General features: G+C 33.2%; 1 protein-coding gene across 4 annotated transcripts; it reads left to right on the top strand.

Annotated features, from left to right (window-relative positions):
• The first annotated feature begins 1526 nt into the window (after nucleotides 1–1526).
• Nucleotides 1527–26586, top strand: LOC131842290 (choline/ethanolamine kinase). Of its 4 annotated transcripts, none has more exons than XM_059190828.1 (9): nucleotides 1527–1645; nucleotides 9217–9338; nucleotides 14460–14646; nucleotides 16671–16823; nucleotides 18276–18461; nucleotides 19528–19657; nucleotides 20692–21041; nucleotides 25795–25986; nucleotides 26190–26586. In XM_059190828.1, exons 1-9 carry the CDS (start codon nucleotides 1637–1639, stop codon nucleotides 26298–26300), a joined length of 1440 nt encoding a protein of 479 aa, XP_059046811.1. In that variant the 5' UTR covers nucleotides 1527–1636; the 3' UTR covers nucleotides 26301–26586. The 4 variants fall into 4 exon arrangements, with proteins under 4 accessions (XP_059046811.1, XP_059046813.1, XP_059046812.1 ...); XM_059190830.1 differs by lacking the exons at nucleotides 1527–1645; nucleotides 25795–25986; nucleotides 26190–26586 and adding exons at nucleotides 2402–2503; nucleotides 23606–23646; nucleotides 24324–24401; XM_059190827.1 differs by lacking the exon at nucleotides 1527–1645 and adding an exon at nucleotides 2403–2503.
• The last annotated feature ends 175 nt before the right edge of the window (nucleotides 26587–26761 follow it).

Here is a 26761-nt window from a genome sequence, read left to right as displayed (position 1 = left end):
TAATAAGGCTTTGCTCAGTAAATATCCTTTGGTATCTTATTGTAAATTTTTCTTCAGCAAGTTTGTCTTTATATCTAGTATTAATATTTTGTTTAAAATTACTAGGTACATGTTGATAACGGCTATATGAATGTATGTATGTATGTATGCTGAAGGAAGTATATTTATGTTTACATCTGACTCAGTCATGTGAATCACAAGATGGCAGATTGTAACCAGTTCTTTGTTGGTAAATACGCAAATTTCCTTCATATACAGGGTTAGCGATTCATTATACATTATACTAATAGTATAAAATCGAAAATGTCATTGTTTGTTTGTTACCTTTTTCAAAGAAAGCTGGACCGAATTTAATGAAATTTAATATGAACATAGATGTTATCACGAGAACGAACACATACTTGTTTTATCACAAAAAAGCAGATGAAAGTCGCGAGTTTTCGAATATAAAAAAAAAAAAGTAGGAAAGTGCAAAAATACCAAAAACCAAATCCTGAAAAGCAATGGCGGGAACAACCTACATAAAAAAGTTAAAATAGGCAAAGGTATAAAACATAAAACTACTTGGCTTATTCCTGGGAATATGAGAAAAAAAATCGTTAGATTCTAAATCAGAGCGGTCAAAGTGTTTTTTAAATAGATACATCACCTTGATGTAAATATGAGAAAAACCGTAACAAAGAGGTCAATATCAGTGACTAGATTGTCTCTAGAAAACGTCATATAATGTGTTTACAACAATATTCATTGATGTTATGTATTATAGTATGACTACTATCGCACCTACTGAATATACAATATGTACATATTTACCTACAATTTCGAAATAAGGATAACTTTTAAAACAAAGCACTTGTATTTTACTCGTTAATATCACATGGAACGTGACAGGCACAGGTAATATCTATTCTGCTTTAATAGCATCACGTTAAACAAGTATTTATATAATATAATATTGAGTTCATTATATTTATAAAATATATTAGCCCGTACGTATCGATAAGCTTGAAATTCCACTGTTATCAGTTTAGAAAAAATATGTAACAAGAAACAAAATGTCATTATTCTTTTATCTTTACTGATTTATGAAACGTTTGAATAATAAGATTGAGTGACATTATAATACTCACAAAACATCTGAATAGTAATGAATACATACATTTATAACAATCTATAAATATTACGTATTTACATTCATAGAGTTTAAATTTTAATATTACATATCTATCAAAATTTCACTCACTCAATGATGATTTGATATATTGCAAAAAATATAATACAATAGTTAATTACACAGTACACTTGTTCAATGAACTTTAGCGTCGACTCGAAATGAAGTAAATGCAAAAAATCTGCAGTTAATTATGACACGTTCGTTGAACAAGGGTTGCTTTTCGTGCAAATCCGTATCGATTCGTACATAGTCGTACGTTCCGTCTCTTTTGCACTTATTACAATGGCGTATTCACCGCCCTATCGAATTTCTTTACGTCATTCACATTTCCGAGGCTCAGTACATAATTTTATCTTTAGGTGCTCTGTTGTGTGTCCAGTGACAAATCATCGGTGTATTTTTGTAACTGAATTATTAAAAATATATTTTTTCTGCTGAAAGTAGTGAGAAAACTTGAATAAAATGGCTAAGGTAATATTGATTTTTATGCGAGAACATCAGTGTTTATTTTTTTTTACAGTTATATGTTGAAAACTATTTTTCTGCATCGTGTAATATCGTACCACTCGGTGACGTACTTCGTTGAGATAACTATAAAATGAAAATTTAATAACCTGATGAATCAGGTGATGGATATAATTTGTTTCATGTTAGATTAATGTTAACAATAAAACATTGGAACAGACTAATTAGTGAATAATTAAATAATTTGCAATCGATATAATTAGTAATTAATTAAAAAAAACTAAAACTTACCGATAATTACGTTGTACATACACGCAATATGTTTTTTTTAACCGGCAATATTAATTAATAATAACATATACACCTTATATGTTATTATTGTGTATTTCACCATATGACAAAATATTTCGCATGAATCTTATACATTTACATTTTATTATTTTTGAATACCTATAAACTTCCTTTTTAATTATCATATGTTATGTATATATTATACACGAGCATATTTTGCACTTCATTAAATATAAATTGTCTATGAATACTGATGCGGTTCTAATTACTATGGTTCTAAATTAAGCATTAGTTATGACACATTTTGCATATTTTCTATTATTAGAACAAAGTGGAAAACGTAAAACCTAATAGGGCAACATTTCTCAAATATGGATCAATAATCTGTGCAGTGAAAAACTGTCACATGTAGTGGTTAATGTCAACCTGTCATAATTTTATAGTGGAATTTCATATATCATTCGCTATTCTATTTTAGTGTTAGAATTAATGTCTTTTTCAATTAAAAACTTATTAGTTAAAGCCCGTAATAGTTATAAAAAGTTTATAGAAATGAATAGAAACAGTTACTGGGTAAGTTTCCGTTCAGTGATTAGATAACTAGCCACCTAATTACTAATTGTTCATCTCGATAAATTGATTCGATGTTTTCCAATATTTATTTTTACATTAAGTAGACAATTTAAATAGCTAAGTTATGGATAAAATTTAATTTATGATGGTAGTTTTATAGATATGTACCTTACCGGCGTAATGTAGGTTACTTCACATATTTACTTTTAATTGTAAAAACTGCATGTATTAAATATGCACCAATATTATAGAGAGAACGAATTTTTATTATAACGAAAGTGAACTTTGAAAACACTATTAGAGAAATTGTTTTACTGTTTGAAAGGCATATTATGCAGGGTACATATATTTATATTATGTTAATACTAGCTAATCCCCCGGATTCGCACGGGTGTACATGTATTATAAATATAAACCTTCCTTGAATCACTCTATCTGTTAAAAACCGCCGCTTTAAAATCCGTTGCATAGTTTTAAAGATTTAAGCAAACATAGGGATGGACAGACTAGGAAATAGACAGGAATGGCCACTTTGTTTTATACTATGTAATGATATACAAAATACGCAGTTATGTTCACCCAAGCAAAGCCGGAGCGCGCCACTGGTGTTGTATATTTTTTTTATAATTATTCACACCATAACTGACACTTTGGCATTTTGCCAGAATGTTTATCTGAAGACATAACTAATTCAAAACTGGACCAGGGTTGCCTACCTTAAAATGATTACCCTTCCACAAAGAAATAATAAATCTGATATAATCTTGTATATTAGGACAACCCCCATATGTCATAGTATTTTACCAATTTTGGTAGGTCAAAATCTTGTGCAAACTCAAATAACGATGATACCGTCTTCATACCGAAGGTTAAAAATCACATTTTTGTATGAATATTATAATTTATTTATTTATGTCATACTAAGTGAGCTTTACAGTCTCCCAATATGCCCACGTAGGAAGATAATATATAAATACACACAATTATAAACACTAATTACATACATATAAACTAATTACATAGTGTTGGCATCCCTGGATAATGCATTTAAAAGAGAATATACATAGGAGTTAGACATGAGTATTCCATGATTGGCAGAACCAGCGTCTGAAGCAGCCAAGTTGTTGTTCTGGATGGTATCATATAGTTTTTTAAGTTGATTTTTATTATTTAGTATAGGTACAATGGGTTTGTCAACGTCACATTTTGTGTATGAAAATCCCAAAACAATCCCAGAATAATACACTAATATATATAGACATTATAATGTATGTATGTAATTTTTTGTATTATAATTTTTTCTCTACCATCCATTTCAATATACAGATACAATTGAGAAGAACTGGCAAGAAACTCGGCTGACTTTCTTTTTTTATTTTTTTTTAAAAAGCTAGTTTATTTATATTGTTTACTTATATAGTCTATGTCTAACATAAATAAAAATCCCATATATGAACAATTGTTATGCACACTTGTCATTCTAGTAATCATTTAGTGTGTAATAGGTGTTGCTCAGTAAATATGATTTCACAGATGTTTTTAATTTATTTAAGGGTAATTCCAGTATATTCTTTGGTATATTGTAAACTTGTTTACCTGCATTGACTTTTTCTGAATGATACTTAATAACAGGAAGTTTGTCATTAAATCTAGTAGTATAAATTACTTTAATTCACAAATAAAATGTTATATATAATACACTACTTACACTAATTAGCAAGTATGAATTTGCCGTTCATTGCTAAAACTAAATTTATACAAATTAGTGACAATTATTATATTTGTTATATACATTAGTAATGCATGATCGTTCATGACAATCCATTTGTCATGTTCTAGTTGATGTACAAATTGTGAGACTCACAGTTTGCTATAATAATGTATATTTATATATATATATGTGTATAATATAATTTTTATAAGTATATAAATATAAAGTTGTCCCAATTAGCTGGTACCTGCAAAATTTGGCACATCGAATTTAAATATTTTTCTACATATCTTATTATACTACATTATATATATATATACAAATATATTTTGCTGTATGTTTAAATTTACTTTATGCTACAGGGTATATCTATACATACTTTATTTAATCAATCTTAAAGGGTATCAGATATACCTCGAATAAACCATTTTGACTAAGAAATAGAATGTAGTTTAAAAATAAAAATGTATTGTATTAAATTGATTTGACACAAATTTTTACTAAATGAATCATATAGTGCCTCTAAAGGTTTTTATATTTTCGTTCAGTTGCTCCAGAAATTATTCCGAGGGTTTGGAGTGCACTCTGCACTCGCACATTTTCGTTCAGTGAAGCTGTAAAGGCTAGTTACGATCAACAATGGTTCCAAAAAAAACCATAAGTCCTTCCGCGGGTTTGGAGTGCCATCTGCACTCGCCCCCTATCGTCCGGTGAAGCTGTAAAGGCCAGCTGCGGCCAACAGCATTAGAGTAGTACGAAAAAGAAATTCTTATGACGAACCGATACCATCGGAGAATAAGGCAGAGTGTGCTACCTACCACCACCTAGACCACCGAAATCTTCCAGTACCATGAAAAGCAATTGAAATAAACTCTATCGTTTCAATGCCAACTAAATGTATTTATTTTCCCCAGAATGTTTCGCGGCTTTAGCGCATTCTGTCGCATTTTTTAGATCTTCCTTTGTGCAAGATGTTGGGCATAATGTATTAGAAATAGTATTAAAATAGAATACAAAATCATTTATTCAAATAAACTTAATTTAAGCACTTTTGAATAGTCATAGTTATCATACTTTTAATCGACCGCTCATTCGGAAAGCTGTATCATATATACGTACATTATACATAGAAAACACCCAGACGGGTATAAACAATCATACTCAGGAATACAAATGTTTGCACCGTCCGAGGAATTGAACCCGCGATCTACAATACGGTGTGCGTAACCACTAAACCACCGAGGGCAATTACCAATATAGAAAAGGCACAGTGCCGTTTGTAGCACTCTAAATCCATGTTGGTCTATCCATTCAGATAGTAGAGCAGCGAGATAACATGAGATAGCAAACATAATGATAATGCCTCGCCAATTTGCGGTATACGTGTATAGGAAATTAACTTTCTAGATAAACGAGTGCTTTGAATAAGCGATATATTGGTCTTCTCAATAAATATACTCTTCACGACTCTTATCTTGTTGTAGGGTGGACAGAGACATCGTCAAGTGTCAATAGAGAGTGGGAAACAAACTTTTAAATATAACACGTTGTCCCGGTTATCAATCAAACTAATTATTTATTACATATATATATATATATGTACTAGCTGTTCCCGCGACTTAAATAAAAGTAGCCTAAGTTACTCCATATTACTATTGGTGGTATTTGGTGTATGTACCGTATTTACCATATATTCATATGCATGTAGTAAAAAACTGTTATTTCAATATTACAAACAGACACTCCAATTTTATTTATATGTATAGACTATATTACAGTTTGTATTCCTATAATACAACTTAATATAGACTTATTAACTACTTTCTTTTGCTACCCTCTGAATCATTCTTGTACAGCACTCCATGAATTTTCCTCTTTGGTTCCGATTTGAGCCTTTGAGATATATATTGAAGCCTAAATAAATTAGTGCTGGTTGGTAGTTTGTATTCACATGTTTCGACTTGTAAATTTGAACTTACAAGGTTTGTTTAAAAGAGCAACACACAAGTTTCTTGCTTATTCTTCTTGTGATGAGACAGCTTTCCGAATGAGCGGTAAATTTAAAAAAAAATTGTTGATTATTCAGAAGTGCTTAAATTAAGTTTATTTGAATAAATGATTTTCTATTCTATTTCTGTTCTATTCTATTTGCTACTATTATATTTTTTCTTTATAATTTTCCTCCTTCACTTCAGAAACAACCCTTTACATGCTCACATTTTGTTGGGTATATTTGAATCCCAGCCTATTTTATCATCCTCAAGAACAAGCAACAAGTCAGGTCAGTTAGCCTATCTTGGCAAATGGCAATCTACCACGATGGTTTCCAAGAGGAACCGCGTGGATTTCAACCTGATACATACATACATTGCTAGAAATGGGGTCGTCAACCAGGAACAGGTTAAGAAGACCAATTTTCCGCTGGTCGAAAACTTCTATATTGGAAAACAGAACGTAAACATCGACCGCGGTGAAATAATTGACTTAAAAAGCTTCTGGTTCGAGGACTAATATTTTTTAACAATTCTAATCCTGCTGGCCATATTTGACATCTTAATTAGACGAAACAAAAGACAAACTAGAAATATAAGTATACCAAGCCGCATGGCCAAATCGCTGTCCGCCCAAACTGGCCTCCATCAGAAAGTCAGACGTCATCGCAACCGTGAATCAATCGTTCCAAACGTTTACATGAAAATTCCATTTCATGAATGCGTTGTCCAAACATTAGAGTATAAGTATTCTAATTACCCAATTATGTATTTTCTAACTGTAACAATACATTAACACTATGAAGTTTATATGACGTTGTAATTTGGGAAAAAAAAGAGCTTTGTTTAAATGAATACTATGTTCGAGAGTTTTTTTTAGTCATAATAGAATGTTGCACCCGCCTGCGCTAATGGTTTACGCTGGCGTGGCTCCAGTCGAGGATGATAAGATGAATGAGGTCAAGTCAGTTAGCCCATCGTGGTAAATTCACCAAGAATTTATCACGATGGATACCAGGGGGAACCGCGTGGGAGTCAACCTGACACGGTACACAGCAACTGGGATCTTCAGTCCACATTACTAACAATCCCCTTTCCCCCCTGTTTCAAGAGTTAGCACTACCCTTATGAGACCTTCGCAACAGTCACCATATACTGAATCATCACCACATGATGATGTGACGCCTCAACATAGATAAGATAGATAACTCATTGCAAACATAACACAACAAATTACAAGTAATACACAAAATAAACATAACATAGCAATAGGAGTTACCTCAGCTGTTGCTGATATAAGTACAACCTCAATGAGGTGAACCTATATAGCGCCGGGTTTCAGGCAACCCCAGGTACTCATTGAACAATAGTACATGCGGGTACTTATAAATTTCACCATTATGTGACAACGCTGGTACATCTTATACATCTCATGCGTTGGTGCTTCTAAGTCTTTTTTTTTGTCAGAAAAATCTTCATAGAAGTCCACCGGCTTAGGAGCCTACGGAGATGGATAGGTGTCTTGCGTTGTTATTCCAGAGTACCCTTTTTGCGTCAAAAAATATCTTCATAGAGGCCCAATACACTGAGGACTTTCGGATTCCTACCAGATAATAACCTGGATAGAATGAAATAGAAGAAAAGAAATCATTTATTGAAATAAACTTACATTGAAGCACTTTTGAATAGTCATTACGTTTTTTTAATCTACCGCTCATTCGGAAAGCTGTCTCATCACAAGAAGAACGAGCAAGAAACTTGTGTGTTGCTCTTTTAAATAATTTTATTCTTACTTTGCAATTTAAATTTAAGTGTGTGAATACAAACTACCGACCTGACGGCTCTTAATATATGCTGTCGAGCACATGGAAACGTTTTAGCATTCGTGCATGACAATTCCCGAGCCGTAAGATATATATTTCAGTCGCCAAATCACCAGTTTGTTTTACAAGTTGTATTTAAGTTGTAATGTTATTGTTATTCTTAGTTAAGGTTAGGGTTATTGATTGGTTATTTATTTATTTATTTTAATTTTAATTCGGATTACATCCATATTGTGGTAGTAAAAAACTTATAAAACTATGTTAGTAACTTATAATGTACATATACGTAGATATATTTAATTCATATATCTGTGTCCACGTCCAGAAGCACTGGGTCCACAATGCAATGTTATCCAGTGCCTCTGGAGCGGATTAATCTGTGATTATTGATTAATCTGTGAAATTATAGGATAAGAAGCATGATATCTTAGTCCTCAGAAATGACGGTTTACTGATATCACGGTCGACACATGACGACGTGATGTCCGTAATACTGTTTATGTGACGTTTATCACTTACAACCAGAGTTTTATCAATTCATTTCATTCATCGCTTCATACAAGGCACACGTATCACTTGTCCAATATAAAGTTCTCAATAAGCTATCGAGTTTGCCTATATTTCTAAAAAAATCACCAGTGACTGTTTTACCTCCATCCCGCTCTCGAGCGTGTGGCGCTGCAGTCGCTATAGAGTTTTACAGAAAACCAATGTACGATATCACCGCGGATGCCGCTTTCGTAGTCGTAAGTGATGCTTACAGAATGTTAATAGCTTGGCCGTCAGCTTATTTGTCATTTCAATGACATAAACCCTCACCCTCCTCTCCAAGCAAGCACCCTTCCTTGGAGGCAAGTGTTGAACCCTTGCTTGGGGGGGGGAAGGAGATTGTTAGTAATGTGGACTCATGACCCCATTACTAGCAATGTACCATGTCAGATTGACCTCCACGCGGTACCTCCTGGAAACCATCTTGATAAATTCCTAGTGAATTTGTCACGATGGGCTAACTGACCTGACCTCATGCTCATCTTATCATCCCCCACTGGTGCCCCGCCAGCGTAAACCGTTAGCGCGGCGGGTGCACCATTCCATTATCAACAATAAAGAACACAAGCAGTCAGTTTTGTATAAATTTTAGGTAAATGTTAATCGAATTAAGTAATCATAAGTTATGTTCTGTTTCAGAAACTGCAAATGTGTGGGAATGAAGAGGAAATGCGGGAGGTAGCCGGCAGGATCTGTAGGAACTACCTGCACGGCGCCTGGAAGAGTGTGGACCCCACAGACCTGGAGTTCAGACGAATCAGGTGAGAGGAACGAGGTATTTCCAAAATAGGAATATATCTAGATGATGAAACACCTACCGAAACTAGGAGTAACGTTTGTAAATACACTGTTTTAATTTTGACTTGGTCATTATTTGGGCCGTTCTAGCGTTACGTAAGCAGATTTATTACAATTATTTACCATCCCCCATCCCCCTTGTCTGCCAAAGTAAGCAAAGTTCCTTACCCCCTCCCCTCCCCTCATGCTAACGTAAGACAAGTTGAGGGTTGCCATTCGTGTAAAAAAGTAAATAACTACCGATGACGTATTCATCACCTAGACTCCCTTGTCATCCAAAATAAGCAAAGTAAAGATCTATCTCCTCCCCCCCCCCCCTCCCTTCAATAATACTTGAACGGTTCCTTTATACGGACAATTAGGAAAAATCACGGGATCTTAGCAGATTTAATTATTATTGAGTTCCCGATATTGTGGCAGTGTTTCAACCGCCATGATCACAGGTAGACTGAAGAGCTGCGGATAGATGGTAAATAAAATCTTTTATTGGCAGACATATTCGTCTAAATTCATACGTCTTTGTTTGTTGCTACTGTTGAAACTCGCTCGATACTCATTTTAGTATGAAATCTATAGTTTCGTATATTAATATTGGTTGTTTTGTTTGTATAATAGAATGCTTCATTGAAATTGTTTTATCTAAACAATTTATATATACAAATGCTCACTGAATACCGATTTATTAATTTTTATTCCCATGATTTCAAAAAAAAAAAACAATATAAACACTTGGTATTAACCAAGTGTTAATATTGGTTCAGATTTTGCCCAATGTGGGCAAAATCTGAACCAGATAAAATGACAACTTTTAATGAAATCTAAGTATATATGTATATTCTTTAAACTTAACCCAGTCGTTTAAACGTAACATTTCAAGGTGATACTGATCGTCCACTATTGCAAATTGTGGTATGTACGTTTGTTTGTTTACAAAAATAATAATCCAGTATATAATCCGGTTTTGTGACAGATACGCAAATGTTAATAAAAAATGTAAATAAACATGTCTGACCTTGTCGTTAGCCTGCGTTGGGCGTGGTCCAAGTGATGGGCGATAGCGATTTCATGAGCGATCTGTTTATCATTTGATTATATCTGCTGATAGCTGTTATTGATGAAATGTTACGGTGTAGTGGTATTATCGCATGTGTATGGACCGATAAGATGCATTAAATGATATTCACGGTCCAGTTTGTGTATTTTGTATTTACTAGAGATTGTGTGCAGTGATTAGGAGTTAGATAGTGTATTGATAGCCTCTGTTATTTTGTAAATCATATCAACTACATAAACAGCTCATAAATAGTCGCAGAGTTGCGAGAATTGACGTCACATAACATTTAAAAACTCAACTCAGTGGTTTTTTTAAATTAATTTTATACAATAAATTAATATTTATTTTGTAAAGTTTTTACATTCCCAACAGTGCAAATAGGCCATAGAAAACACTGATTTTAGGAGGGAAAGGGAATTGTTAGTAATGTGGATTGATGATCTTATTGCTAGCAATGTACCATGTCAGGTTGACCTCCACGCAGTTCCCCCTGGAAACGATCGTGATAAATTCTTGGTGAATTTGTCACGAGGCTAACTGACCTGACCTCATGCTCATCTTATCATCCTCCACTGGTGCCCCGCCAGCGTAAACCCTTAGCGCAAGCGGGTGCTCATGTCATCATCTTATTTTCATATACAGTTCATGATAAAATAAACATTACAATTTCGAAAGTTAAACGCTACAGCCTGTGACACGCGCCACAACCCACACGTATTGTGCTTGTGGTGAGAAGATTAAAAAACGCGTAGAAAGAAAATCCAATTCACTTTTTTCACCAACAACTTTACTTGGTTTTTACTTGAAAAATACTTATTTTAACAATAATACGGCCACAAATTAAGTTCTGGTGTCGGTAAAAAATAATGTGATTGAATTTTATTTTTTCTCTAATCTATGGTTTTGATACAAAAACATATTACATACTGGCTGTGCCTGGCGACGCTACTCGCATTATATTTACCCTTATAAATTTTTTTTTTTTCAGGCTCGGTATGTGTTACACACATCCTACTTTACTTCATATATGCACTGCTTATTTGACAAGGTCCTGAGGCATTTTGCGTTTTAGTCTGCGACTATGTCTTTGCCAGGCGGTTGGGATGATTTGTCATTCTTTCATCGTATGATTTGATTTGTTTTAAAATCTCTTGTTTGACAGTGTCTATCTCCAGATCATGATGCAGTTGTTCATTTGTGACATACAGTCCCCCATAATTGGATGCCATAGGTCCAAATCGGTTTTAGTATGGCTTTGTAAACAAGAACTTTGCTGTTCAATGACAATTGTGACTTGCGACTTAACAACCAGTAGAGTTTCCGCATTTGCAATCCCATTTGTTTGCTTTTGGTAAATATATGTTTTTGCTATGTTAATCGCTTATCCAGGTGTAAACCCAGGTATCTAACCTGGTCTTTTTTAGGTATCATTAGATTGTTGAGCGTAACTGGTGGGCAGATGCCTTTCTTTAAGGTAAAGGTGACATTAATTGATTTATTTTCGTTTGCCTTGATTCACCACTTCTTAAGCCAGTTTGATATGTCATTTAGCCTACCCTCACTCATCAAATCACTCACAGTGTATCTTTTTATGGGTATTTTTTTTTCAAATTCAAATTCAAAAATCATTTATTCATGTAGGACATTTCAGCCGCTTGTAAACTTTTTTTTTTTATTATATTTTTTTCCCTACCGTCCATTTTAGTATGTATATAGTATACCCAACTGAGAAGAACTGACATGAAATTCAATTTAATTATTTTTTTAAAAGCCAGTTTATTTACAATGTATATTTATATAGGTGTCTATGTCTAACATTTAATGAAAATCCCGTGCATGAACGACTATTGCCATGCACGCTCGTCATTCAAGTAATCGTTCAGTGAGTAGGCTTTTCTCAGTAAATATGATTTAACAGATGTTTTGAATTTATTTAAACCCTTAAATTCCGGTATATTGGTATATGTGAATGATAAAAAAAAATATCAAGTATTTTCTTAGATACAAACATAGAATCAAAGTATAAAATTAACTAATATATAGTACTAAGTTCTCATCTCATAGTTTTTATGAAGTTTAAGCTGCGTATGTATATTATAAATGCGTTCCGAATGAGTAGTAGAATAAAAATAAATTTATTAAGGTAATAAACATTAGTTCACATTAAAAAAAAACCCAATTCATAATCTTCAGTATGTACTTACTATTTATTTTATTTTAAATAGTTAATAAAATAAAAACAAAGTGACTATTAATAATATATTACTAATATATTTATTTTTAAATCATCATCATTACATAGTATAAAAGAAAGTCGCTGTCGCTGTCTGTCCGTCCCTATGTATGCTTAAATCTTTAAAACTACGCAACGGATTTTGAAGCGGTTTTTTTAATAGATAGAGTGATTCAAGAGGAAGGTTTATATATATAATACGTGTACACCCATGCGAAGCCGGGGTGAGTAGCTAGTAATAAAAAATGCATTTTTTTATTATCAACAAATTAAACATGTGAATGTTTATTTCCTTAATTTTTACATCAGTCAACAATCTTAATTACATTCTATATTTCCGTTGCGTATCTATTTAACAAGGAAACGTTTGTCGACCGCCATCTTGTAATATAGGACAAAGGAAAATTACAACAGATAACAACATAACAAACAGACAGTATGATAAACTTGTTGTCAATATCGTAAGGGAAATCGCATGTTGGATTTGTTTTGTATTATTATTTTTATACCCAAACTGTAACAGTTTGTCACTGAATAGTCAACAGGCTTCTAAGCTACATCCGAACTCTAATGCCTGATAATGAAGAATATCCTTCAATTCTTGTCCCTGACGGGTCTAGGTAGCGAACTCTGAAAAGGGCGAGCACAATAGATCTATGTAGGTCGCAGTGCTACAGGTGCTACACATCTGACAATAGCCCAAACAACCCAATAAAAAAAAAAATAATGCCTGATGAATGATGATCTATAAATTGCTAAAAACTGCATAAAAATCCGTTGCGTAGTTTAAGAGATGTAAGCGAACAGATTGCGGAAGTGAATTCATTTTATACAATGTAAACATGAATGTAAGTATCAAGAAACAGTAATAGAAAATGAACAGAACGCTATGTTGAATGGATCGTTCCGTTTACAATGAGTGCTTGAAAGGATTTAATATTTGACGACCCCGGTGGTCTAGCGGTCCAGTCTACCGCTTTACGACCGATGGTCGCGGGTTCGATTCCTCGCACGGCACAAACATTTGTATTCATGAGTATGATTGTTTGTATCGGTCTGGGTATTTTCTATGTATAATATGTATGTATTTACGAAAAATAAATATCTATGTATTTGTATCAGTTGTCTAGTACCCATACCCATAGTAGCTAGCTTAACTTGAGTCTAGATGGCGCTGTGTGAATTGTCCTGGGATTATTATTATTATTATTATTATATATCATACAAAACATAAATATAATGCAACATAACATAGCTTGCGAAAATAACCGTCGTCCATTTTGTTTTTACAAGTAACACAGCGCCATCTAGTCCCATTATAAGCAGAGCTTGTGTTATGGGGACTAGACAACTGATGTAAATAGATTTACTTAGATTTAAAACATACATAATATAGAAAACATCCAGACCAATACAAACAATCAAACTCATGAATGCAAATATTAATTAAACAACAAAACAACTGTAAAATCATATTTACTGACCAAAGCCTATTACTCACTAAACGATTACTTGAATGAGCGTGCATGGCAATAGTTGTTCATGCACGGGATATTCATTTAATATTAGACATAGACACCTATATAAATATACATTGTAAATAAACTGGCTTTAAAAAAAAAGTAATTCAATTGAGTTTCTTGCCAGTTCTTCTCAATTGCATCTATACTGGACTACTAAACTGGACCGTAGGGAAAAAATTATAATATAAAAAATTTAACGTTCATAAGCGGCTAACAAGTCCTACATGAATAAATGATTTTTGAATTTTAAATAATTCATTTTGTTTCCCCACAGCGGTGGTCTATCGAACTTCCTCTACTACGTGGCGTTACCTGATGATGTGAGCAAGCTGGGAGGGTACACCAGGCGCGAGAGTTCACCAGACGCGGAGACTGACGGGGAACCGGAGACGTTGGCCAGCCGGCTGGCGAAGAAGAACCTCACCAGGTCCAACTCCTTCAGCATTGAGGAACCGAAGAAGGTAAGTCTGTTTGAAATTAACAGTCCAAATAGATATCTTTATTCTTATATAGGAAACACCAGGGCCGGATCTACCTATGGGCTTTTTGGGCTGCAGCCCAGGGCCCCGATGATACAAAGGGCCCCCATTTTCCACTGAAACGACATTTGAAATATAGAAAAATATCTAGAATGTTAAAAAATCTATCATAGATGAACGGGATGAAATGAACGGGGAATTTCTGGTCGCTTGTGTTTGGTCAGTGTATTTTTTTAGTTGAGTAATATAATTAGGTAGGGGCTCTAAGGGGCCGTTCAAGTATTACGTAAGCACTATAGGGGGGCGGGGGGTCTTTTCTTTGCTTATTTTGGATGACATGGGGGTGGGGGAGTCTGTATGATGATTACGTCATCGGTCGTAATTTAATTTTTTACACGAATGGCAACCCTCACATTGTCTTTGCTAAAAAAAACAATACATTAATTGAGAAATGTTTACGTAAGCATGGGGGAGGGGGTAAGAGCTTTGCTTACTTTTGCTGACAACGGGGATGGGGGGTAAATAATTGTGATAAATCTGCTTACGTAATACTTGAACAGCCCCTAAGTAGATTTAGCCCAGGGCCCCACAAATTCACGATCCGTCCCTGGGAAACACCCAAACCTGTTACAAATCAGAATTTACAGTTAACACAGCGCCATCTAGTCCCAAGCTAAACAGATGTTATGTTATGGGTACTAGACAACTGACAAACTAACTAACTAAGTATTTATATACTTAGTTATTCTAATTACTTAAAGTTATGAAAAAATTTTTATATATTTGTATCAGTTATCTATCCATAACAAAGGCTTTAGCTAGCAAAACTTGGGTCTAGATGGCCCTGTGTGAATTGTTATGAAAAAATATGATTATAGAAATAATATTATATATTTTTTTGTAAATACATACATAATATACATAGAAAACACTCAGACCATTGCAAACAATCATACTCATAAATACAAATGTTTATAGTATGCGAGGAATCGAACCTACGACCATCAGAAGTGAAGTGGTTAAACTACTAGACCTTATTTACACAGTAGTATAGTACCCATAACACCATACTGATATTAACACTTTTTGTACATACATAATATACATAGAAAATACTCAGATCGAACAATCATACTCACGAATACAAAAGTTTGTACTGAGCGTGGAATCGAACACGCGACAATCGGAAGGCGGCGTGCTAAACTGCTGCACCACCGAGGCCGTTGTATTTATAGCGGTATGTCCTATTATAAACTTGTACGTAACCACATAACAGCTTCGTCTGCGTCACACTTACTTGACATTTATCAGTATACTAGCTGTCCCGGAAATCGTTGTTTTGCCTTAAAATAAAAAAAAATAGGGGTGGACTACCCCTAACATTTAGGGGGATAAATAGATGTTGGCCGTTTCTCAGACCTACTCAATACGCTCACAAAATTTCATGAAAATCGGTCAAACCGTTTCGGAGGAGTATGGGAACGAAAACTGTGACACGAGAATTTTATATATAAGATTTCGCCCAATTTACATTATATCTTTTTAAATTATAGCCTACTACCCTTTACCCGCGGCTTCGCTCTCCTTGAATGCATTTTTTTTAATAAAAAGAATCCTATGTTCATTCTAATACCTCCAAGAACTTGTGTACAAAATTACACGATGATCGGTTCAGTAGTTTTTGCGTGAAAGCATAACAAACATACCTACTTACATTTATAATATTACTAGCTACTCGCCCGGCTTTGCCCTGGTGTACATGTATTAGATATATATAAACCTTCCTCTTGAATCACTCTATCTATTAAGAAAAAACCGCTTCAAAATCCATTGCATAGTTTTAAAGATTTAAGCATACATAGAGACGGACAGACAGCGACAGCGACTTTGTTTTATACTATGTATAGTAAGGATGTGTTATTCTCGTTCAGCAGTGGACGTCTTCCAATCTGAAGTGATGATGATGATGAAGCTCATATAGAAAATCACGTGAATTATTTGTGCAGGTGCTGTTAAGAATTTACGGGCAGGTGCACGGAGAGAGGGCCATGGACGCGATTGTGACGGAGTCGGTCATCTTCACACTGCTGTCGGAGAGGCGGCTGGGGCCCAAGTTACACGGCGTCTTCTCAGGCGGCAGAATCGAGGAGTACATACCTGTATGTTTTTATTTTTTAAATATATATACTGACTTTTTTTTTTTACCCTGATACCATCGTAATGCACAGATTATTATATTAGAGTCCCAGTTAGTTTGTGTTCCCATGAGGTCAGATCCCTGCCCATCACAAATTCCTACAGTAATTTATCACGATGACTATACGGCCGCGTGACGCGCACGCATTGTGTTTGCTGAATTAAAATAAATTAGAACTGTGATCACCTACTGTGAATATATATACTGACTAGCAGACCCGGCCACGCGTTGCTGTTGCTAACAGTTTTTTTTATATATAAAAATATAATAACCATAAAGGTACGTAACTGACGCTTCCCTAACATTTTGGTAGCAGAGTAGTTTCCCAAACAACCGACTAGCAGACCCGGCCACGCGTTGCTGTAGCTAACAGTTTCTTTATACTTTATTACTTTTATATTCAAAAAAAAAATAACATTCTTCATTGTACATGTTATATAAACGGAATATTTACCAAGATAATATTATATATATAATACTGGCTGATCCGGCAAACGTTTTATTATTATTAAAAAAATTGAAGACAATAACATGGCGATTTTTTTTATATAAAAAAAAATTTGAGTGGTAGAGTGAAAATTCAGGAAAGTATATGGTTTGATGTTACATCACAGAAAAACAAAATATATGTCCAAAAATAAAATAAAATTTGGTTGGTCACATAGGGGTATAAAAATAGATAGCTATCTAAGATCTACCGACTACATATATAATTTCATAAAAAAATCATAAAACCATCTTATCTAATTATCATTGCGACTATAATATTGCATTTATATATATCTGTATCTGATATCTTCCAAAACGGTCTAGATGTATTATACATATATAAACCTTCCTTTGAATCACTATGTGTTGCTAAAAAATTGCTAAAAATTCATTAAAATCCGTTGCATACTTTAAAAGATCTAAGCGCACAGACAGCTGAACTGACTTCATTTTGTATTATTATTTGTTTGTTTCAGACTATGCTATATGACCCATATTATAGACTTACCACGCTGTAGACCACATTGATAAATGTTGTACATATTTACAATAATACAGATTCATTTAAATTCAAATTTGGGAATTCAATATTAATATTATTTTTTAAAAAAGTTTTTTTGTATAGAATAATTTCAGGTAGACATTATTTAACTGCTAGATTTGTTTCAATTAAAGTGCCCACGGGTGATCTCACGTTCCCAACGTGTAAGTTTACTTTCGTTGCGGCGTGTCCCACCGGTGGGCATGTGACCTTTAACGTATTATAGACTATACTTATATCTTTACATATATATGTATATATATATATGTAAAGATACATATGTATTGTCTGGAAATTTCTTTGAGATTTTTTTTTTATATTAAAAGGAAATAAAAAAATATTATATATAAATATATTAAAACATCTTGTTTGTCCTTGTTCCAGGCGAGACCACTTCTCGCTAAAGAGCTGTCAGATCCCGCGATTTCAATGAAAATTGCAGAGAAAATGGCCGCGATCCACTCTATGGACGTGCCTCTATCCAAAGAGCCTAATTGGCTATGGAAGACCATGGCCAAATGGTTGAAGACTGTTAGGGAAGAGAGACTGTCAAGCACTAATAATGGAAAGGTGAGGATAATGGAACGGTGGAAATACCTTCGGTGTACCCTGGAGGCCTCAGTGGTCTGGCGGTTTAGCACACCGCTTTAGTTCCGATGATCGCGGGTTCCTCGTACGCACAAACATTTGTACTCATGAGTATGATTCTTTGTATACATCTGGGTATTTTCTATGTATGTATTTACAAAAGTAATCTAAATATTTATATCAATTGTCTAGTACCCATAACACAAGCTCTGCTCACCATGAGACTTGATGGCGCTGTGTTAATTGTCCAGGGTTATTTATTTACATATCAATAGTTGTATTTACCTAGAGTTGCCAACCGTCCTGTTTTCCCAGGACAAGTCCTAGTTTATGTAATGTCCTGGGGTGTCCTGGATAGTTTTTAAGCAGCGTCCTGAGTTTTTAAAACGCCCTGATAAGATCATGTATTTCCAAATTCTCGCGTAGTTTTTACAATGCCTGCTCGAATTGTAGAGTTTTTTTAAAATACTTTGAAGTATTAAGACTTATTATTACCATTACTTGAATTTTATTTATAGAGCCTATTGATATATATATAATAATACTAGCTTTTGCCCGCGGCTTCGCTCGCGTTAATTGATTGAATTCAGGGGTGGAATTTATCAAATCTTTTTTAGGGGATGCCTACGTCATAGTAGATTTATGCATGCATAGTCTCAGCCCGATCGGTTTAAAATTGACAAACTTTCATCCCCTATTTTATCCCCTTGGGGGTAGATTAATCAAAATCCTGTCTTAGCGGATGCCTACATCATAACATCTACCTGCATGACAAATTTCAGCCCGATCCGTCCAGTAGTTTGGGCTGTGCGTTGATAGATCATATGTCAGTCACCTTTGAGTTTATATATTTAGATAATTATAACAAGTATAATACTGAGTCCTGGTTTTAAACTAAATTGTCCCGGTTTTTCCAAATTCAAATCTTAGTTTTTTAAATTTGATGTTGGCAACCCTATATTTATCACGTCGATATTAATAATATCTCAGTCTACCACATCTCAGATAATAGTCGTAATTTTATATAATTATGTGTATAATTTTCCAGAATGAACAAGAGGAACAAGTAATTAAAAGACTGAAAAGCGTAGACTATGAGAAAGAAATTGAGTGGCTCAAGAAGTTCATAGCGACCATAGACTCTCCGGTCGTGTTCTGTCATAATGACATGCAGAAAGGTAATTATAAAAATTCAAAATATCTACACTCATGTAGGTCTATTACAGACTCTTATGATATGTCAAATCTACCGTCAGTTCGGAATGATTTCGAGATGAGAACTGACAAGAAACTCAGTTCGTATTCTTTCCAAATAAATGTTGTACATGTACAATAATACAGATTCATTCAAATTCAAATTCGAAATATCTTTATTCATGTAGGTCTATTACAGACTTATGATATGTCAAATCTACCGTCAGTTTGGAATGATTCCGAGATGAGAAGAACTGACGAGAAACTCAGCTCGTATTCTTTCCAAATAAATGTTGTACATGTTTACAATAATACAGATTCATTCAAATTCAAAATATCTTTATTCATGTAGGTCTATTACAGACTTATGATATGTCAAATCTACCGTCAGTTTGGAATGATTCCGAGATGAGAAGAACTGACGAGAAACTCAGCTCGTATTCTTTCCAAATAAATGTTGTACATGTTTACAATAATACAGATTCATTCAAATTCAAAATATCTTTATTCATGTAGGTCTATTACAGACTTATGATATGTCAAATCTACCGTCAGCTCGGAATGATTTCGAGATGAGAAGAACTGACAAGACTGAATGACTTACTGATGAATCCGTGTCTATAAATTTACGAGATATAGCTAGCAATAGTTACTTACTAACAATACTCTCCCGTGGAAAGGGAATTGTTAGTAATCTATGGTACATTGTTGTCAGGTTTCCCCTAGAAACAATTCCTGGTAAATTTACCACTATGCATCAGCTGACCTGACCTCAACGTCATAGTATCTTCCACCATACTTTATCATCAATTTTAAAAAATCCTCTCCTGAATTAGGTAGTTAATTTATATAATAGTTAAAGTTAAATAGTTTCTCTGCACAACTTGTGGTTGACTGGTAGAAAATGCCGTAAGGCGTTAAGTCCGCCCTATGTACTTTTTCTTTGGTATTTTGTGCATTGAAGTTATATATATAAATAAATAATAGTAAATGCAACTTCTCTTCTCTTCTCCTGCAGGCAACATCCTTCTTCTAGAAGACGTAGTGCAATCAACAGGCGAAGAAGACGTATCAGTCTATGTACAGACTTACGACACAGATTCACCGAAATCCAACAAAGAGAACAACCATACGAAGAGCTTCGAGATGACGCAGTACGATGACCAGAACACCTCCGACAGCATCATGAGTCACATGTCGGACAGCGGGGAACCGAAGCTGGTACTCATAGACTTCGAATACTGCGCGTACAACTACAGGGGTTTTGATATAGCAAATCATTTTCAAGAATGGATGTACGATTATAATAATCCGATTTATCCGTTCTACGATGAAGTGTTGGAGAGTTACCCGACGTTGGAGCAAAAGGTGAGTTATGTTTCAGCTTGCTATATATATTGTCACTATAAAAAAATAGAGCTTAATATAGTTCAACAGGTTGGAACACGAATAATTTTATGGTAAACTAGTTACCCATCTCGCCTTCGCACGGTTCACACTTGCGTAAAGTAACACCTAATTTTAAAAATACTACTTTTTTTGTATACTATATACCGGCCCGGCTTCGTACGGGTGTATATGTATAATATATATAAACCTTCCTCTTGAATCACTCTATCTATTGTTAAAAACAGCATTAAAATCCGTTGCGTAGTTTAAAAGATAAATGAACAGACAGCGAAAGTGACTATTCTAAAGATGAAGATATTTACAACTCTCTACGTTTCGACTAGGTTGCACTAGCCGTGGTCACGAGCTGACTTACTCGAAACGTCGCGAGAGGTAAATACCATAAATTTATTCATGTCAAAACTCATTTAACTATATTAATAATGTTTACCAAACATGGTAATTTAAAAATAATAGAGCTAACTCTAAAATTGCATGTTTTTTATTGAAATCACTTCAGTCCATATAAATTGCAAATGGCCAGACAATATCATTAGTCTGTCGATCAATAAGGTTAAGCGATTGTGGCCGATGCAGAATGGATGACCATGTATGTTATTTTGAAAGGTTTGAACTAGATGATGAAAAGACTGTAATGTTTGAGGGCATGACTGTACAATGGATTTATTTATATGGAAGAATATTATTATAGTCTTATATTATTTATGAATATGGTTAAAAATTAATTGTTACAGAAATGTAAGTAAAAAAAGAAACGTAATTCAATATAATAGCATGACTTTATACGTATGTTTAATACAAGAACGTAGTCACACTACAATTGTGATCAATACTCTGCTGTGTCTGCTATTTTTATATATATATATATACTAAGCATATATATAAAAATAGCAGACCCGGCCACGCGTTGCTGTGGCTAAAGTTAAAATAATATTGCGACTATAAATTGAGATGTAAGCTATCCTATCTTTCAAGTTGGATCAAATTGCACACAATGTGCAAATCAAATTTGCAATCGGTTCAATAGTGGAGTCCATCGCAGACAAACGTGACACGTAATTTTTATATATACGAAGATATATATACATTTTTTTAAATATTTACTATGACTTTACGCAGTAAAAAAATTAAGGACACGTGTATAGCACATTACATATATACTTACGCTTCTCTAAGAAACGCCACTATACAACCTATGTGGTTGTTACCCATACATAAACGAAATATCTCCTTTGGAAAATATACACTAAATCCTGAAGACATAAAAACAATCGCTCCTAAGAATATCCTTCAATTTTTGACCCTGACGGTAGCGAATTCTGAAAAACGGGCGAGCATAATAGATCTATGTAGGTCGCAGTGTTACAGGTATACGCACCTGATATTTAACAAACCCCCTCAATAAAAAAAATTCGCTATACACATGTCTCACAAAGTATTTAAGTCATTACAATTAGAATCTGGCACCATAAGTATCATAATTTTAATTAGTTCTCAAGTACTATTAATGTCAAAATAGAAGATTTAATAACAGAAAAACTGTTCAAAAAAACTCAAAATATAATCTATTGGAAGGTATTTCAATTCTTCGATTTCTTTAGATTGTGGAATCGCCTTCTAGAAATGGTATTTCCGAACCGAAACGATATTGAAACTTTCCAGAAACTTGCAATTCTCCTGATGTTGCGGTTGCTCATGGGCGGAAATCACTTACCATCAGACGTTAGCCTGCTGTATATATAAACATACTTATGCTGATGTTATTAAGTAATCTCATTATACATACCGTTACAAACCATTAATTATATATAGTGAGTCACTCACTACAATACGCTACGCATAAGATAGAACGGGACAGAAGCATAATCTCTTAGTCTGTCGTGTTCGAAGTAATAACGCTAAATTCATTTACCTCTACATAGTTATTAAATATATATTATGATACCAAATTTTTGATAATTGAATATCTTCCTTACTTGAAATTATTGTATGTATAGATACAAATATAACGTTAAAACTAGTTAATAAATCCTTCATCTGGAAATTCTTCCTCAAAAGATATTAAGCAGATCATTCGTAGATTATCATTGCATTTAAAATAATAATTTTACTGCAATTTCTATATAGAATTACATATATTAAAGAACATATACGAAGCTCACGACTGTGTCTATTTGGGATATGCAGAAATCAAATGAAATTAATACTCAGACAGGCCTTTTTCACATTATTCAATGACTAAAAGATATAATTCTTAGCATTTCGATTTTGTTATAAAAATGTATAAATTTATAAATATATTATTAATTTCTGGTTGAAAATAATAATATATTTATTAATTCAAAGAGACGAAATTCGTTTTGTTGATCAACACAGGAAACTGAATTGAATCTGAGCCTTTTTTATGATTCTTATTAGGGTCTGAGTGTCCCCTCCTTTATTTCCTGTGCAACACAATCTCAAATCAATATCAATATTGCACTCCGAAATTGCTCGTCCACGCTTTCATCTTTTTCTTATAGTTGCAGACGAATGGAATCTGAATACATCATACGAGCTTGAGGTTCGTAGTTCATTGTACATTGGGTACTTTATAAACCTCTTTTAAATTGTTTTGTAAACATTTGTTCTAGGTATACGGTTAAAAAAAAACATGTATTTCTTCTGTTCATTTTTTAATTTTGAAATCTCAACATTTATTTTATTATTTGTTTAATAAAATTTAAGCATAGTTTTCACTATTTTTCATTTAATTTTATTCAATGGATTCTTTGACATTATTTTTCTTTTTCTATTATTTTTAGTGATAGAGAGATTTAAAAATATTATTATTTTAAGAATATTCATTTTTATTGGACAGCATTTTATCATTTAAATATATTAGGATATTTTTAATAATTATAGAACAAAAGCGCCATTGTTTTTACTTTTAATTTAGTTTAATGGTATAAAACATTTAAAAGAGGTTTCATCAACTAACTCAAAAGCTTTCTTTAATAAAACACTACAATTTGAATCAAATCATTATTTATTGTTTGTGGCAACATTATGTTACTTAAATGATTAAATTTATAACTTGCATTAAAGCAATCATACGGTAACTAGTTCATATATATATTTCTTTCTATATATTTATGTTGCTACAATCAAAATCACACGTCAAGAGTGAAGATGGAATGTTTGGAGTTACCATAAAAAACTGCCACTACGCAGCTTTTGTGTGTTATGCTTCATTTTTAGTCGCAGCGTCATGCTCTATCGGGACCATAGACCACGTGGCTGAACGGGCGCATACCTTTGTCTATGCCAAGCTAAGATGGCGCGAGTAAATACAAATGGCGGCGCTGTCAAGAATAAAAGTATAACGCCAATGAGAGTTCAATGTTTATTTTTTAAATAAAAATAGCTGAATGTTGTTGGTTTTTCAGTATATTAATTTAGAAATAAAAATATTTAGGATATTTGGAAATTGTAATATTTCATTATTTCGCCTTATGAAATTATATTACTTAATCTGGCAAACCAATGACATTATATAACGTGTGTTTACAAACATATTAGTATTTTTTTATTTTCCTGCTTCTTTGGAGTCAATGGCAGTCTAAATATTTATATTATATTTGCCATTGAGTCGAAAAATAATACATAAATATAAATTAATTTTACTTATGTATTATTTATTACATAATACATAATATTTTTACTGGTAGTTTTTTTGTAATATTAATATTTCTTTTACTAATATGTTTGACAAAATAACTGTAAGCAAACAATGAATTCAGTTTTAAACAGTCAGATACTGTAACAGCGAATAATTTTATAAATCATTATTTTATCATTTCCATATAAAACAATATGAATTATTTCTTTTTGTTTTGAAGTCCAATGATAATATAATATCATTTGGACTTTGTAAGTGAAATTTACAAGAAACTCAGTTCGCTTCACTATATCTACAGTTATATGCCTAATTATGATAAAGTGAAGCATTATTTTCATTTTTCAACGGTTTAAAATCCAGCCCATATATCAAATTATTATAATGCCATATCAATAACACGAAATACACTGAAAAATATTATGTTCTTCAATATGTGTAATGCACTAAAACATACAGAGTGTTAATGTGACAGACGAATTACTTACCTTATACTTTATACTCTGTTATAGATTAATACATATAAAATATAATTATTTAGAACTTATATTATATTTTGTTACCTTAGTGATTTTTGTAATCATTAGCTAATTACCTTAACGCTCTGTATTTATGCACTTAGGTAGAAAGAATTTTCACTGTACACAATACATAAAATAATACATAGATTACAAAATACATATTACGAAAAATATAAATATATTCATATATTGTATTCTATTTTAAAACACAATATTTAGCATTGCTTTTGTTTTATACTATCGGTATATTAAGATATTAATAGAATAAAAAATTCACAAGTCTTGAGGGTTACCCCTCATGCGTTCCACAGTAACTGGTGTGTATACTGTGTGTACTGTTCTGGTGCATAATCATGTACATATATTGGCAACGGTTGCCACTTTCCACCTGGTGGGCCGTCATGTTCTTTGCCAATACAGTTACACAAAAAAGTATTCAAGCCGTATTAATGACCCGGTGCATGTAGGTCTACAAATAGTAGAATCCATTAAACGATATGAACCCATACTAAACTATTGCTTCGTGTTCCAGGAAATCTTCATCAAGGAATACTTGAAGCATTATCAGTCAAACTTAACGGACGCTAAAGACACAACGCCGTCTATTGACGACGTGAACCAACTGCTATCCGAAGTGGACGCTTTAGCGCTCGCGACTCATCTCTTCTGGACTCTATGGTCTATGGTCAATGCTTCTAAAAGCAATATACCTTTTGGTTATTGGGTAAGTTCTATTAACATCGTCATGTTACTTGTAGCTATAATTATATTTCCTTGTAACTATGGTCATATTTCACTGTCACTCGAGCTAAGAAATATCTAAAATATTTTAGTATATCTTAGAAATAATCTTTATTCAAATGATGATGCTGATTCAAATAATCTTAATGTAAACAGTTCTTAATATATTTATTTTCTATTTTCCAGGAATACTCTCTGTCCAGGTTAGAGACGTACCTCAGACTTAAACAAGAAGTAATAAAGAAGGAAAAATTTAACTTCCCGCAGAAGAGGAAAATCTACGAAGTAGATATATGAGAAAAATATGCAACTCTCAACATATAGGTTATCTATCCTGCACCATTGGGAACGCAAGACAGAGACGAACGACAGCCTCCAAACGGGAATGAGAAATGGCAAATAAATACGCAACGGCGAAATTTTGTAAATATTCTCAGTGAATCACGATGATTTATTTTTAATTTATTTATAATTAATACAAGAAAAATAGTTATAAGTTGTATAAATTGCAAAATATCGTGTATAAATAAATAATAATTAACATTTGTATCAGATGTGTTGAAATAGTTGATCAGGATCTTAGGATTGTTTTTACAAAACCCGGTTTCGCCTATGGATGGTATAAAAATATACCTTTTTCTATTAATATATGTAATTCCGGTAACACGTCATGTTACCTACTTGAAAGAAAAATAACATATTAAATATCTAATTAAACACTATAAACGACACATTCACAAATCTCGGTTTCACATATG

Source organism: Achroia grisella, unplaced genomic scaffold (assembly GCF_030625045.1).
Source record: "Achroia grisella isolate CSIRO2021 unplaced genomic scaffold, CSIRO_AGI_Agris_v1 utg2156, whole genome shotgun sequence".
Classification (NCBI taxonomy): Eukaryota; Metazoa; Arthropoda; class Insecta; order Lepidoptera; family Pyralidae; genus Achroia; species Achroia grisella.
Note: the sequence above shows the minus strand (reverse complement) of the source record. Positions and strands in the feature narration are given on the sequence as shown.